The 15,768-nt window shown below is 36.9% G+C and overlaps 1 protein-coding gene across 3 annotated transcripts; it reads left to right on the top strand.

Annotated features, from left to right (window-relative positions):
- Positions 1-383: 383 nt before the first annotated feature.
- On the top strand, positions 384-8,062 carry LOC106180661 (uncharacterized). Of its 3 annotated transcripts, XM_087005765.1 has the most exons (8): positions 384-751; positions 1,307-1,409; positions 1,865-1,977; positions 2,343-2,436; positions 2,868-2,938; positions 3,149-3,211; positions 3,538-5,600; positions 6,509-8,062. In XM_087005765.1, exons 1-7 carry the CDS (start codon positions 704-706, stop codon positions 4,348-4,350), a joined length of 1,305 nt encoding a protein of 434 aa, XP_086861891.1. In that variant the 5' UTR covers positions 384-703; the 3' UTR covers positions 4,351-5,600; positions 6,509-8,062. The 3 variants fall into 3 exon arrangements, with proteins under 3 accessions (XP_086861891.1, XP_086861893.1, XP_086861892.1); XM_087005767.1 differs by lacking the exon at positions 1,307-1,409 and having other exon boundaries at positions 389-751; XM_087005766.1 differs by lacking the exon at positions 384-751 and having other exon boundaries at positions 1,338-1,475.
- The last annotated feature ends 7,706 nt before the right edge of the window (positions 8,063-15,768 follow it).

Consider the following 15,768-nt stretch of genomic DNA (forward strand, 5'->3'; position numbering starts at 1 on the left):
ATTATTCTTTTGTCACAGTGATTGATGTTAGACATGTTATCTTAATAATGCGTTAACTAAATAAATTATTTTCCGTTTGATCTGAATAAAATGAAATGTGTAAAATTCCGTTTTTTCGCGAAAAACGCAACGGAGCTTTGCTAAAATATAAGTGTAAACAATAACAATCTCCACCGAGTGACGCCATGTTGTTGTGTCCTCGGTCGTATTCAATATTTGACACATCGCATATGAACTCTGGAATTCCCGACATGTAGGGTTGTTATTCGATTTAATTCAATTTCGATGATATGATACTAGAAATATTGTTCTGTTTGTTCTGTGAACCACTACAGGTATACTTCACGGAAATACTATAACCGGAAGGGAACCGCAAGCACGTGGAAGCCTGGTGACTCAGTCGACGCACTGAACGCGCTGCCAATCATGTATAGACAACAATGGAAGTGATCCCGCTTACTTCACACTAACAATCTCAAAATGTTAGCTCAAACTTGAGCCCAAACAGAACAAAAGAGAGAGAAAGATGGGGAGTGAATGCTGTCGGGTTTTCTTCGTTTTGTTATGAATTTGGTGACTGAGGATGTGTAAATTTTGAGTTGATGAAGATTTAGCAGTGGATTGATTACATTTCGGGTCAGTTGGTTGGATCTTCTCTGCCAGGCAAAGCGGAGAAATCGTTCTCTGTTCATTTCAAAGAAAGATGGGATCGGGAGAAAGGAAACTTCGGGTCATCGCAATTTGGAGCTTGGTAAGTGTCTGTATATATATGAGATACGGAGTGGTCGATAAATATGTTCAACAAAAATATTGATTTTTTTTTAAATATAGTCTCACAGAAATCAAATTTAATACCGTGCCTTATCAACCATAACAATATAGGTATATTGTACGTATGTCCCTTGCAAATTACACTATAGGAGAGTATAAAGTAAGATTAGTAAGAGTAAAGTAAAAGAATAGGGAAAGCAAACCTTGGTCAAAAAATTTTAAAAATGTAAACAACGATATTTTTTTCTTTCTCGTTTATCCAAATTTATGTAATGAAAAAGGTAAACAAAGAAAAGGTACAAGGGGTATCATTGGCAATAAATCTTAAAAACAACTTCATGTTCTACCTTTGAATTAAGACGCCACTTCTTTTTTGATCAACTGTAAAAAAAGGCAAAATAATTATTATAAGCACGTCTTAAACCTGTATGGCTTTAAGACCTGTCAAACCACGTGGAAACGTAGCAGCCTTAGGCGTAATATTCACCAGTAAATTACACATATGCATCATCTCAGTATACGTGACTGTCTTCAGGTGTGTGGGTCCTTGGTCCTCGGTCTACGAGCCGTGTTGTACGTCCTGCGTGACTCAGTGGGTGTCTTGTCCCCACACTATGGAGGGGGGCAAGCGGCGGAGGGTACGTGGTGGGAAAAATGATTTAAAATGTGAATGAGAATAACATTGGAATACGTGGAGATTAGACGTAAGGATGTATTTATATAAAATTTTGGAAGAGAATATTCAGACGGAGTCTTCATTTGCTCTAATTTTTAACTTATGGTTTTTTTTTTTCTTTTTGAAATGGTTGAATGCGTTTGTAGCTTTTAAACGGGGTTTTGTTTATTTTTGTTTACCAAAGGACACATTAAGCTGGAGAATGTTCATTTGAGAATAAGTGCAGTAGAAAACCCACATACTTTGAGAAAGATATATTACTTCCATTTATAACTAAGTGCGTAAGATGTAGAAATTATTTGACAGTATAAAGATTTCGTTTTTAAGAAAACAAATTCACTTTCATGATTGTCACTTATTTATTGTTATTTGTTAATGGATTAAAGACGCCATTTCAGACGCCATTTCACGTTTCAGACGGCGGCCACGTTCAGGATACCGCTCTGGAGGTTGCAATGTTAATTCTAGACATCGTTGTTCTCTCTTTTTGGATACTGAGCACCATTCTTTTTTACAGGGGCATAGCTAAGGTAAGATGATCTCTGAAAAGAGGGTGTACCGTCAAAATACAATGAGGACTCTATAGCATTTTCTCAGTGCACCTGTAGCGTTTACAGGTCACGAGGATCATTTATAATTTTTGTATTAGCGTTATGAGATTAGTCAGCAGTCATGAGACGTCCATCTGCTATATTAACACAGTGCAGTGCTTATACAGTGCGTATAGGTTTCCCCAAGTCAATGACGTCAGTGTATGAAAACGGCCCAATTTTCCAACTTTTTTGTTAAGAATCAAACACAGCTTTACATACCTTTAGAGAATGAAGTATTGTTTATTGAATAGGCTCGATGATCTCAGTTATGAAAATTGTGAAATTTACCTGGTTGTTTTCAGATGTCTTTAAGCCACCTGTTCCCTTGGTTTCTTATGACCGTGGCAGTCACAGGCGTCTTTGTCTATAAACTAATACGAGACTTCTCAAATGCTGGTAAGATACAGATATTCCCTTTTCCTTCACGTTATAAATGTTTGTGTGTGTGCGTGTGTGTGTGTGTGCGTGTGTGTGCCTTCGTATATGTGCCCGTGCGTTCGTGTGTGTTCGCGTTAATGTGTACGCGCGTGTGTGCGGACGTGGGTAGAGAGAAGGGTTAAGAAATAGAAAAATAGTGAATATAAAACGAAGCAATTCAAATGTTTGATAATAACTTTCTATGTCAACAATGTGAAAAAAAATCACAGAGCGACTGAAGAACACGTACATAAATTCAAATACGATCAAATGACACTGATGTGAATTTTAAATGAACATGATTATGCTTGAATTGATATATTTCATTTAGGATCTTTTGTTTTCGAATGTTGCTGTTTCTTGATACATTTTAAATATAAAATATTGACAATTTTTTATCTTTTCGATAGATCATAGATTTCGCGACAAGCCGATCAACATCACTTGGTTCGTTATATCTTTTATTGCGGTTGCTGTGAACGTAAGTTTTATTTTTACTTATTTGCAGTTTAAGACGCCTTGAAATGATTGATATAAAATACATACAGATGTCACCAAAGTAATGTGTCATTAAGTTAAATGGGATCAAAAACGACAGTTGGATGATATTGAAATATAAAATTGTGCCAAAGCTAATATATGAGTTTGATAATGTTGTGCAATTAACATATAATGTTATTATTCTTTTTAGACACTTGCTGTTTTGTACGTTTTGCAGTACATGCGAGAGAACAATAGGAAATTCATGAGTAAAGTATGCAAGATTTCATCTTTACAAATTATAACAGATGGAACTCTAATTGCTTTTATCTCTAAAGTTTATAAGTCAATATAATGAACAGGTTTACCCTTACGGCCACTCTCTACTCCAAAAGGTTTAGCTTGTAATATTTATTTAGCACCGGTACCAATAGATGCGATTGACTTTGCTCACAATATTATTTTGCGGCGTTCCAATCTCTTTGTAGAAAATGTCATAGTGTTATTCACCAGAAACGCATTGAATGTTAATATCCAGAGTATTCTTTATCCTGTCAGTCACTTGCACAGAGTCTCATGTCAGTATTCTCCATATTACAGCGTGTGGAGCAGAGACCGTTGCCGGAGTCGATCGGAGCAGAATCACCCAGAGCCGCAGCAGAGAACCACTCTACATCGATATTCGGGCCTCCAGTCTACATGGACCCTACTAATGTTGTCCCTTCCACGAGTGTTCCATTAACAGCTGAAAATAATCCAAAGTGTGCTAATGATATTTTCCGGAAAGTTTTGTCACCATTCGTCAAAAAAATGAAGAGGGACGAGGGTCACATATATCTAAATTCTGAGCCAGTGGAATCGTCACTTTTGGGTGATGTGGAGCGCAGTGCCCACTCACTGCCAGGTTATGCAAATTCATCAGTTTTGGGAGTGCATGATGATGCGTCCGCCACAAATAACGAGCAGGAACAAAGCGGTAAGGCGAACGCTGTAAAAACACGTCGACCTGTGGCCCTGCCCCGTTGTCGCCACCAAGACGTCAGCGGAGTCACTCACGGGGTCAATTGTTATGCTTCTAGCAATGTCCAGAATTTAGGAACAGAGCGGTGCGAAAGTATACAAGTCAATTCTGGTGTCTGTAATTCTGAGCAGGACTCGGAAGAAGCATTTGAATATATTTATGATGACATTATCCCAGTTTTACCGCAACAGTCGATGACTAATGACATTACTCTAGCAGAAAAGTCAGAAAGTGGCACTGGCCACCGCATTTCACACTGTAACGCCATTGTATCACCTACAACTCAAGGAGGCAATTGTCAAGAAGGCAATTGCCATAAATTGGAAAGTGGCAGTGAGCTTAAACATGGCCATGTCAGCAAAATGAAAGCTTTGCTTTTTGGTAGCGCTTGAAAAGATCGAATTGTATATAAGGGGAGGACGCGCAACGTTAAGAAGAGGAAATAACTGCCGTTTTATTTACAAACAATTCACGCGTATACCTCTTTTTACAAAATGCAAAATGGTTGGGTTAATGAGCATATTATTCAAGTGCCTCAACCAAACGAATAGCGGGAACATTATTTTTTAAAAAAATTATCTCTCAAATGAACTGAATGAACTGAATTTCACATATCTAGTGCAATTGCAATCTTCCTCAATGCTAAATGGCGGTAAACCAAGCTGGCTAGACGAGGAACTCACTTGCTAATACTCTCCCAGCGGTACACTTCGTTATTTACATGAACACCGGTCTCATTCTGTTGCTTTAAAATCACCATTGTTTATTGAGAAGACATACTCAGTTTATTTATGTCAGTTACCCTCACGTGTTCACAAGGCAACATATGTTCCTCTGGATTGTTCCACAGTTACTCAGGGTAGAGTGGATTGGTGACATGGGGCTGGTCCCCACTTTTTATCAAATATCAACTGTAAAGAATACTCAAACGAATTCTAAATGCACTTTTGAGCATATTGTTTTCTACAGGGGCGGAGATTTATTGCCTTTTTCGTTATAAAAGTTTCATTACTTTATAAATTTCGCCTTTTTTGTTATAAAAGTTTCATTACTTTATAAATTTCAAGTTGTGTGAGGTTTAAAGTAGTTGCATAGCGAAAAAGGGAATATTAAGTTATACAGTTGCAGTTTAGCAAAGTAGCTTCTCGGTGCACTTGTTGTTATATAAATTTGCGATTTACCTGAATATCTTATTTAATATTTAAAACTCAGATCAGAAATCAAACATATCCTGATATACAACCTTGTATTTCATATAAATTGTCATTGAATTGTTTAAATGAGTGTTTGCTTGCCCAACACGCCATTCCTTCTTTGTATTTGACTGAAGCAAGTCGAATCTTCGCTGTAGCTGTTGTATAATAGTGAAATAGTGAACTGATCAAAACGAGGTTAGGTCTTGGAGATTGCTCCTGATTCAGGTATTGAAACGTGATATCACAAACAGATGGCTGAGCTTACGTTATGAATTATAAATCCACATTTCATAAATATTTCACCGTGATTTTAGGCATCAGAAGTACAGGTAGAATGAACATAGCAACCCGCATTTAGTTAACAATGTTTCCTAGTCGATGCTATGCCGAGATCTGGGATCACGAGTATATATCTCAGGAATATTAGGATTCACCGCAGAAGAAAAGCAAGTACTTGTTTGTAATGTTGTAATTTCTGTTATAAATTATTTCTGGTCAAATCTGCGAAATATGGTACAGTAGCCTGGTTTCAAGTTGTTAATATGGTATTTTTTCGTTAATTTTCTCGACGTGTCAAGTTATTGCATTAATCATTTCTCGGTGGATACAATTTTGCCATTATCGATGATAATAATTAGTGTATAAGAAACTGTTTTTGCTTGGACGTTGGTGATTGTCTCTCGTAAGTGACTTCATGAAACATTCTGAAAGTTTTTTTAAAGAGAGATTCCGTGTTTCGAGAGGCATTTTCATAGGAGCACATTTTATATTACCTTTGTATCAACTTAAGATCCAAGATGTCGGACATGAGGTGGATGTAAATGTTACCGATCAAAAAGGTGTTATTTTATTTCGTTGCTGGATAAACCTTCTTTTTTCCTGAATGAACAGTTGCCCTCAATCTTTGAAAAAATGTCAATATTTGATTTCTAAACAGGGTTAGAATCTGAATGAAAAACAGATTTAAACTCCAATTTTTTAAAACATTTCCAAAGATATAAGTCATCAGATTAGAAAAAGAGATATTTCCAAATGTCAGACTGTTTATTATTTATCAAAATGATATGGAACAAAAGTATTGTGGATGGCTTAATAAATGGTTGTAGGCTTAAACACACTGGAACACTGTCTTATATAGATGTCCGTTTAAATATTTAAAATATTTGTCGTCTGCTTTTTAATGCACCGGAACACACGAGGACAAGCGGTTTTCAAACATTTTCACTTGAGCTTCTACTCTTTCTAGAAGGGTTAGTAAACATATTTTACTATACTTTATAAATGTAATTCCAGCATTGTGTACCTGTATATATTACTACCAATATCACTGATTCTTGTTGCGTTTCATTTCCAGACGTACCACATCCGGATTATTGCAAGTATGATCATTTCACGGAGGCCGCTTGTCAACATAGCCGTGATCACTTTAATCGTTATCTTTGTCACGTTGTGTGCCGTTATAAAAAGACAGTCGAACGAAATAAACGAAATCATCAGAAAACTGTTAAACAAACCCAAAAACAGACCATTATTGAAGACAAACTATTTTGAATGTTCGGATTATGTATACGAAAACAGAGGGACGAGTTCAATGTTTTGCCTGAGGACGAATACCCGTACGGCCACAGGTTGTGGCAAAGATGGCGTACCCTATCAGTGGCTACCGAAATTTACCACAGACTGGCAATCAGAAAAACTCCAAGAATTTAAAGTCCTTTCGGCGGCAGCACTACGCGCTTGCGGCGACCATTGTGAAGGCAGCATCGGAAGGAGCCGAGTGCAAGCGGACATGTACGAAGAAGTTGTGAAGGCGCCTTTTATAAATCGTGTCTGTGAGACGGGGTTCAACGTGGGGTATAGCTCCATGGTTCTCTTGTTGTCAAACCCCAATATTTCTCTCACTAATTACGATTTCGGAATGTACATTACTCCGGAGATTAAATCATTCTTCGAAAAAACATTCCCGGGTGGTTTTAAGATGGTTATGGGGGACACAAGAAAAACATTACCATCCCACGTGAAATCCAAGCAAACCTGTGAGCTCCTAATCATCGATGGTGGTCATAGATATGAAGAAGCTTTAGCAGATTATCAGCTCATGAGGTGGATGGCAAACAAAACACACAATCTGGTCATAATGGATGATTTGTACTGTCTCAGTATGTTCTGTAAAGGACCGAGGCAGGTATGGCAGGAGGCAATAGACCGCGGGGAACTGAAGGAGTTGTATGGGTGCGCGGGGAGATACAAGGGGAGGTGGTTCCGAGGCTTCGCCGTTGGGCAGTTCGTCTTTTGAAATTAAGTAAATAGGAAACTGAAGTCAGAAATGGTATTTACAGTTAGAGGAAAAAAGTGACTTTCCCGATCAGCTGTCAACTCAATGTAAACACTTTTGATTTTGTATTTAGGGACTTTCGTGTATATACTGACATTGTTTCAAAGAGGAAAACAGAAAACTCTGTTCATTTATTAAGCTCATATTGACCACAGACGAACGGTAGCGCAAAGGCTTACTTAGGTAGGCTACATGTATTATAAGGCCCAGTTTCACATTACCACTAATTACAACCTATATTAATTTTTAAACAAGGAATTAGAGACTTTAATGAGCTTTATAAATGGTGTGTGCTTTGATTAAATTTACGCGTCCCGTGAATTAGTATTCAGTGTATCCAATGTAGCATTAGGTTCAGTACTGCAATGGTTTATACATGTATTATCCGTGAATACTGCTATTGTTGAATCTCACCACTCAACACCAAATGTGGGGGATGGAGATAGAAAGAATTATAATTGATTTAATATTGTATTAAATTTTAATTTGTGTAATTCCATGATGCATAAGTCAAATGAAATTGATCATGAGAGAACAGTAATGAAGTGAACTGATAAAAAGTTTATACATCAACGCGTCTGTTGTCATTTTCACCATATTTTCATGATCGTAAGGAAGTTAACATGGGTTGTTTTGCCCGGTTCATATAACTACTGAAGTTATTAACAAGTTTGCAGTTCTCAGTCAAGCAATGAACCTGTCTACAGTCCACCGGAAAGGACCAGTAACATAGAATTAACCACGAGTTAACGAAGGGATATGGTGTGTTAGCTTGGGCGAGAAAGTCTCAGTTGAGATAAAAAATATTTCTGCTGTTGTTGCGATTTGTGTGATTAATTGCTTTAGGTGAGACACCGACATACTTTATAATGTCTTCGTAGTTAATTACTTCACACAAAAATTTTTCAACTTAAAGTAATTCTCTTTTCTCAAAAAAAAAAAAAAAATTTCTTGCTTACTTGAAGATACATGGCTTCACGAATTTATCTTGAACGCTCGAAATATTAACATTTGTAAACAATAAAGGTATGTGGTCACATTGTATTGATTCAGGTTGTAGGGCCTTTGAAACAGAGTTAAAGTGAAATATTTAAGATGTACCCGCACACTCAGGATTGAATATTTTTCACGGTACAGCGTATAGTGAAAAATGATTGTCTTTGCGTTACGTCACAAGCATGTGACAGTGCTGAGTAGTAGTCACAGGTGTGACTATTAGGTGTACTTTATAGTAGCACTTCAGTTCTAGCCCGACAGCTTAGCAGTTAGGACACACTAAAAATTTATTTTATAAATATTTATTTGGGTTTGTGAATTCAGAGTGAGGTCTGTCACTCTAGATCTCTGAATATCATGCATCTATATTTTATAGGGCGATGATTCGCATAAGTTAGCATCGCAGCTACAGACACAGTTTTCCATAGTGACTTTACTGTTTCGCATGCACAGTTTTATCTATGGTTTTTACTGAGCGGCATGTTATTCTTAAGGAGATCTGTTTTACGCACAGTTTTTCGGAAATGTATAATAATAGTAATAATAACGGAGTTCAAAGTTAATTTATCGGTAGAAGATTAAGTACATTCAATATGTCATTATTTGAGTTTGATACTCAAATGGTATATTAAAAAAAAAAAATCTGTTAGTAAAACAAAGCACAAATATATATTACACACAACGTATTGTATTATTTGTTAATGAATTCCAATTGAAAGAAATAAAACCGACTCCCTTCTCTTATCGGCCGGGCTAGTCGGCAAATACATGTAAGTATTTGCCTTTGTTTTGTGTATGCTATATAGAATAGTAAAGACTAGGAGTTAAGAGCATTCTGAGTTTCAAGAGTCGGCAGAAACTTGGGTCACTTTTTCTAATTTCCCGGCTGTTGAACAAGCGCATCTGGTACGATTTATCTGTTATCAAAAATATATTACCGCAGATGCTTTTGCCATCGTCTTGATAAGGGAATATAATAAACGATCTTAGTGTGTTCTTAATACGATTTATGATAAAATTTAGCTGTCCGTCACTTTCATAAAACAGACAACAGATTCTTGTTAAGAATCAAAAATAGTTTAAGATACTTTTAGTGAATGAAGTATTTTTATTGTATGGGCTCGATGATCTCAGTTATGAAAATTGTGAAATTTACCTGGTTATTTTCAGATGTCTTTAAGCCATCTGTTCCCTTGGTTTCTCATGACCGTGGCAGTCACAGGGGTCTTTGTCTATAAACTAATACGAGATTTCTCAAATGCTGGTGAGATACTGATATTCCTTTTTCCTTCACGTTATAAATGTGTGTGTGTGTATGTGTGTGTGTGTGCGTGTGTGCCTTCATATGTGTGTGTGTGCGTGCGTGTGTGTTCGCGTTCATGCGTGTGTGCGGACTTCAGTGCAAGTTCACTTTTACCTACAGGATGAGACGAGACTGAAAATCGAAACAGACAAGATAAGATTTTCAAAAACAAAGAAAATGATGTCATAAAAAATTTAAATACACAAGAAAAAAATAAATAAGACTAAAAAAAGAAAACAATTTTTAAAAAGCATTGGTAGCCATAGTTACCCCTCCCTCGAAAACAAACAAACAAACAAACAGACAGACAGACAGACAAGCAAACAGACAGACAGGCAGAAAAATAAACAAACAGACAGACAGACAGACAGACAAACAAACAAACAAACAAATAATCCTCACACAATCCTCACGTAAAAAAGAACCCTGGCGTCTATTTCTAACTACTAAGAAGTAAAAGACAACAAAGACCCAGACATAAATGATGGCATTTTACCCTTTTTATCTTTACGCCCGGGGATGAACTAAGAGGAACCACTCAACGTTAAAAACGTATTTGAAAATAGTGAACTGATCAAAACGAGGTTATGTCGTGGAGATTGCACCACATTCAGGTATTGAAACGTGACATCACCAGCAGATGGCTCAACTTATTTTTAAATTTAAAAAGCGAATGCTTACGTTATGAATTATAAATCCACATTTCAAAAATACTTTACCGTGATTTTAGGCATCAGAAATACAGGAAGAATGAACATAGCAACCCGCATTTAGTTAACAATGGTTCCTAGTCGATGCTATGCCGAGATCTGGGATCACGAGTGTATATCTCAGGAATATTAGGATTCACCGCAGAAGAAAAGCAAGTACTTGTTTATCAAGTTGTAATTTCTGTTACAAATTTTTACTGGTCAAATCTGCGAAATATGGTACAGTTGCCTGGTTTCAAGTTGTTTATATGGTATTTTTTTCGTTATTTTTCTTGACGTGTCAAGTTATTGCAGTAATGCATTTCTCGGTGGATACAATTTTGGCATTATCGATGATAATAATTAGTGTATACAAAACTGTTTTTGTTTGGACGTTGGAAACATTTTGAAACATTTTGAAATTTTTTTAAAAAGAGAGATTGCATGATTCAAGAGGCATTTTCATAGGAGCACATTTCATATTACATTTGTATCAACTTAAGATCCAAGATGTCGGACGTCAGGTGGATATAAATGTTACCGATCAAAAAGGTGTTATTTCTATTTCGTTGCTGCATAAGCCTTCTGTTTTCTGAATGAACAGTTGCCCTCAATCTTTGAAAAAAAATGTCAATATTTGATTTCTAAACAGGGTTAGAATCTGAATGAAAAACAGATTTAAACCCCAATTTTTAACAGCTTTTCCAATGATGTAACTCAGCAGATTAAAAAAGAGATATTCCCAAATGTCAGACTGTTTATTATTTATCAAAATAATATGGAACAAAACTGTTGTGGATGGGTTAATAAATGGTTGCAGGCATAAACGCACTGGAACACTGTCTTATATAGATGTCCGTTTAAATATTTAAAATGTTTGTCGTCTGCTTTTTGATGCACCCGAACATACGAGGACAAGCGGTTTTCAGACATTTTCACTTGAACTTTTACTCTTTCTAGATGGGTTAGCAAACATATTTTACTATACTTTATAAATGTAATTCCAGCATTGTGTACCTGTATATATATATATATTACTACCAATATCACTGATTTTTGTTGCGTTTCATTTCCAGACGTACCACATCCGGATTATTGCAAGTATGATCATTTCACGGAGGCCGCTTGTCAACATAGCCGTGATTACTTTTATCATAATCTTTGTCACGTTGTGTGCCGTTATAAAAAGACAGTCGAACGAAATAAACGAGATCATCGGAAAACTGTTAAACAAACCCAAAAACAGACCATTATTGAAGACAAACTATTTTGAATGTTCGGATTATATATACGAAAACAGAGGGACGAGTTCAATGTTTTGCCTGAGGACGAATCTTCGCACGGCCACAGGTTGTGGAAAAGATTTCATACCCCATCAGTGGCTACCGAAATTTACCACAGACTGGCAATCCGAAAAACTCCAAGAATTTAAAGTCCTTACGGCAGCGGCACTACACGCTTGTGGCGACCATTGTGAAGGCAGCATCGGAAGGAGCCGAGTGCAAGCGGACATGTACGAAGAAGTTGTGAAGGCGCCTTTTATAAATCGTGTCTGTGAGACGGGGTTCAACGTGGGGTATAGCTCCATGGTTCTCTTGTTGTCAAACCCCAATATTTCTCTCACTAATTACGATTTCGGAATGTACATTACTCCGGAGATTAAATCATTCTTCGAAAAAACATTCCCGGGTGGTTTTAAGATGGTTATGGGGGACACAAGAAAAACATTACCATCCCACGTGAAATCCAAGCAAACCTGTGAGCTCCTAATCATCGATGGTGGTCATAGATATGAAGAAGCTTTAGCAGATTATCAGCTCATGAGGTGGATGGCAAACAAAACACACAATCTGGTCATAATGGATGATTTGTACTGTCTCAGTATGTTCTGTAAAGGACCGAGGCAGGTGTGGCAGGAGGCAATAGACCGCGGGGAACTGAAGGAACTGTATGGGTGCGCGGGGAGATACAAGGGGAGGTGGTTCCGAGGCTTCGCCGTTGGGCAGTTCGTCTTTTGAAATTAAGTAAATAGGAAACTGAAGTCAGAAATGGTATTTACAGTTAGAGGAAAAAAGTGACTTTCCCGATCAGCTGTCAACTCAATGTAAACACTTTTGATTTTGTATTTAGGGACTATCGTGTATATACTGACATTGTTTTAAAGAGGAAAACAGAAAACTCTGTTCATTTATTAAGCTCATATTGACCACAGACGAACGGTAGCGCAAAGGCTTACTTAGGTAGGCTACATTTTCACATTACCACTAATTACAACCTAATTTAATTTTTACACAAGGAATTAGAGACTTTAATGAGGTTTATAGTTGGTGCGTACTTTGATTAAATTTACGCGTCCCGTGAATTAGTATTTAGTGTATCCAATGTAGCATTAGGTTGAGTACTGCAATGGTTTATACATGTATGTATTATCCGTGAATACTGCTATTGTTGAATCTCACCACTCAACATCAAATGTGGGTCTGGAGATGGAAGAATTATAATTGTACCACCAGCGTTAGCGCTGGCGGTACACATGGTTTCGGTCCCGTCCGGATCGTTCCGCCGGCTCCGCCGGCTCCGCCGGACGGCTACCGTTACCGCTTCTCCTCCTAGACGGTAAGGGCCCCCGTACCCATCTCATGGATTTAGGTCACCTATAATCTCAACTCGTTCCACGTAAAATTTGGGCTTTGTCGGTATTGGGGTCTGGGTGTGGCACTCATTACAATGCACCCTTGTCTAAAAATGGCAAAATTAAATGCTAATTATCTACCCTACGGAAGGAGTTATGGGAAAAATTTCTATAGACGGCTTTCCAAAAGTCATATGTGTAGATTTCAAATATACCCTTGGATTTGACCTTTGACCTTTACTTCAAGGTCAAATGGGCCAAAATTTTCAAAAAAATGAAATTTTTTACGAAAAAAATTTTTTTGGCCCTGTTATTCAGACACTACACAGACTTAACCAATAATATTATTGGAAAGTGTTACCCTTCAGGTCATCTTTCATCTCTATGAATTTGGAGTCAATCGGTGCATTTTCACGGGAGTAGCGGCCATAAGATACCGAAACTGAAAACTGTCTCTAATTCGGGAACCGTTAATGCTAGAGACCCATTCTTTTTTGCATTTTGTAGAGCATGTAAAGCCCAACACTGGAGGTGGTCTCGGTTTTTTTGTATTCCATACGGTTTTCGAGTTACGCTGTATCAAAAAGTACATATTGGTGGTAAAAGCAAAATGTGCAGTACGGTAATGGATAATAAATTTTGAACTCTGGAAAAATAAAATATAAGGCTTGGCAAAGCAGACAACTTGTGTTCAAAAATGACATTATTTCATCAAATTTGAACTTCTGAAACTTCAGAGCACCTCCTATTTCAAGAATTTTGACCAAAATAACATTTTCTTTATTTTAATTAATTTTTTCTGTACGAAATTTAAGGCACATTATGGTAACTCCAAAATTATAACATTTAGTCCCTTATATCTCCAAAACTGGCAGAGATAGGTCCATAGTTACTATTGAAGTTGAATAGGAAGTCATATACTGGCTATCTTTCTGTGACCTTGAAATTGACCTTTGACCTACTTTTCACCATGAACTGAACTTTGCAAATTTTGCTTCCCTTTTATCTCCAAAACTGGCTGAGATAGGTCCGTAGTTACTATTGAACTTGAATAGAAAGTCATATACTGGCAATCTAAATGTGACCTTGAAATTGACCTTTGACCTACTTTTCACCATGAATTGAACTTTGCAAATTTTGCTTTCCTTTTATCTCCAAAACTGGCAGAGATAGGTCCATAGTTACTATTGAACTTGAATAGGAAGTCATATACTGGCAATCTATATGTGACCTTAAAATTGACCTTTGACCTACTTTTCACCATGAACTGAACTTTGCAAATTTTGCTTCCCTTTTATCTCCAAAACTGGCAGAGATAGGTCCATAGTTACTATGGAACTTGAATAGGAAGTCATATACTGGCAATCTAAATGTGATCTTAAAATTGACCTTTGACCTACTTTTCACCATGAACTGAACTTTGCAAATTTTGCTTCCCTTTTATCTCCAAAACTGGCAGAGATAGGTCCGTAGTTACTATTGAACTTGAATAGAAAGTCATATACTGGCAATCTAAATGTGACCTTGAAATTTACCTTTGACCTACTTTTCACCATGAACTGAACTTTGCAAATTTTGCTTTCCTTTTATCTCCAAAACTGGCAGAGATAGGTCCGTAGTTACTATTGAACTTGAATAGGAAGTCATATACTGGCAATCTATATGTGACCTTAAAATTGACCTTTGACCTACTTTTCACCATGAATTGAACTTTGCAAATTTTGCTTTTCTTTTATCTCCAAAACTGGCAGAGATAGGTCCGTAGTTACTATTGAACTTGAATAGGAAGTCATATACTGGCAATCTATATGTGACCTTAAAATTGACCTTTGACCTACTTTTCACCATGAACTGAACTTTCCAAATTTTGCTTCCCTTTTATCTCCAAAACTGGCAGAGATAGGTCCATAGTTACTATTGAACTTGAATAGGAAGTCATATACTGGCAATCTAAATGTGACCTTAAAATTGACCTTTGAACTAATTTACACCATGAACTGAATTTTGCAAATTTTGCTTTTCTTTTATCTCCAAAACTGGCTGAGATAGGTCCGTAGTTACTATTGAACTTGAATAGAAAGTCATATACTGGCAATCTAAATGTGACCTTGAAATTGACCTTTGACCTACTTTTCACCATGAATTGAACTTTGCAAATTTTGCTTTCCTTTTATCTCCAAAACTGGCAGAGATAGGTCCGTAGTTACTATTGAACTTGAATAGGAAGTCATATACTGGCAATCTATATGTGACCTTAAAATTGACCTTTGACCTACTTTTCACCATGAACTGAACTTTGCAAATTTTGCTTTCCTTTTATCTCCAAAACTGGCAGAGATAGGTCCGTAGTTACTATTGAACTTGAAGAGGAAGTCATATACTGGCAATCTATATGTGACCTTAAAATTGACCTTTGACCTACTTTTCACCATGAACTGAACTTTGCAAATTTTGCTTTCCTTTTATCTCCAAAACTGGCAGAGATAGGTCCGTAGTTACTATTGAACTTGAATAGGAAGTCATATACTGGCAATCTATATGTGACCTTAAAATTGACCTTTGACCTACTTTTCACCATGAACTGAACTTTGCAAATTTTGCTTCCCTTTTATCTCCAAAACTGGCAGAGATAGGTCCATAGTTACTATTGAACTTGAAT

This window comes from Lingula anatina, chromosome 2 (genome assembly GCF_051362555.1).
Source record: "Lingula anatina isolate TDL-2025a chromosome 2, LinAna3.0, whole genome shotgun sequence".
In the NCBI taxonomy this organism is placed as follows: domain Eukaryota; kingdom Metazoa; phylum Brachiopoda; class Lingulata; order Lingulida; family Lingulidae; genus Lingula; species Lingula anatina.

Coding starts and splice junctions, on each gene's coding strand:
- LOC106180661 (XM_087005765.1), top strand. CDS start 704: ATGGGATCGGGAGAAAGGAAACTTCGGGTCATCGCAATTTGGAGCTTG. Junction 2,437..2,867: donor ACGAGACTTCTCAAATGCTG/GTAAGATACAGA, acceptor TCTTTTCGATAG/ATCATAGATTTCGCGACAAG. Junction 3,212..3,537: donor ATAGGAAATTCATGAGTAAA/GTATGCAAGATT, acceptor TCCATATTACAG/CGTGTGGAGCAGAGACCGTT.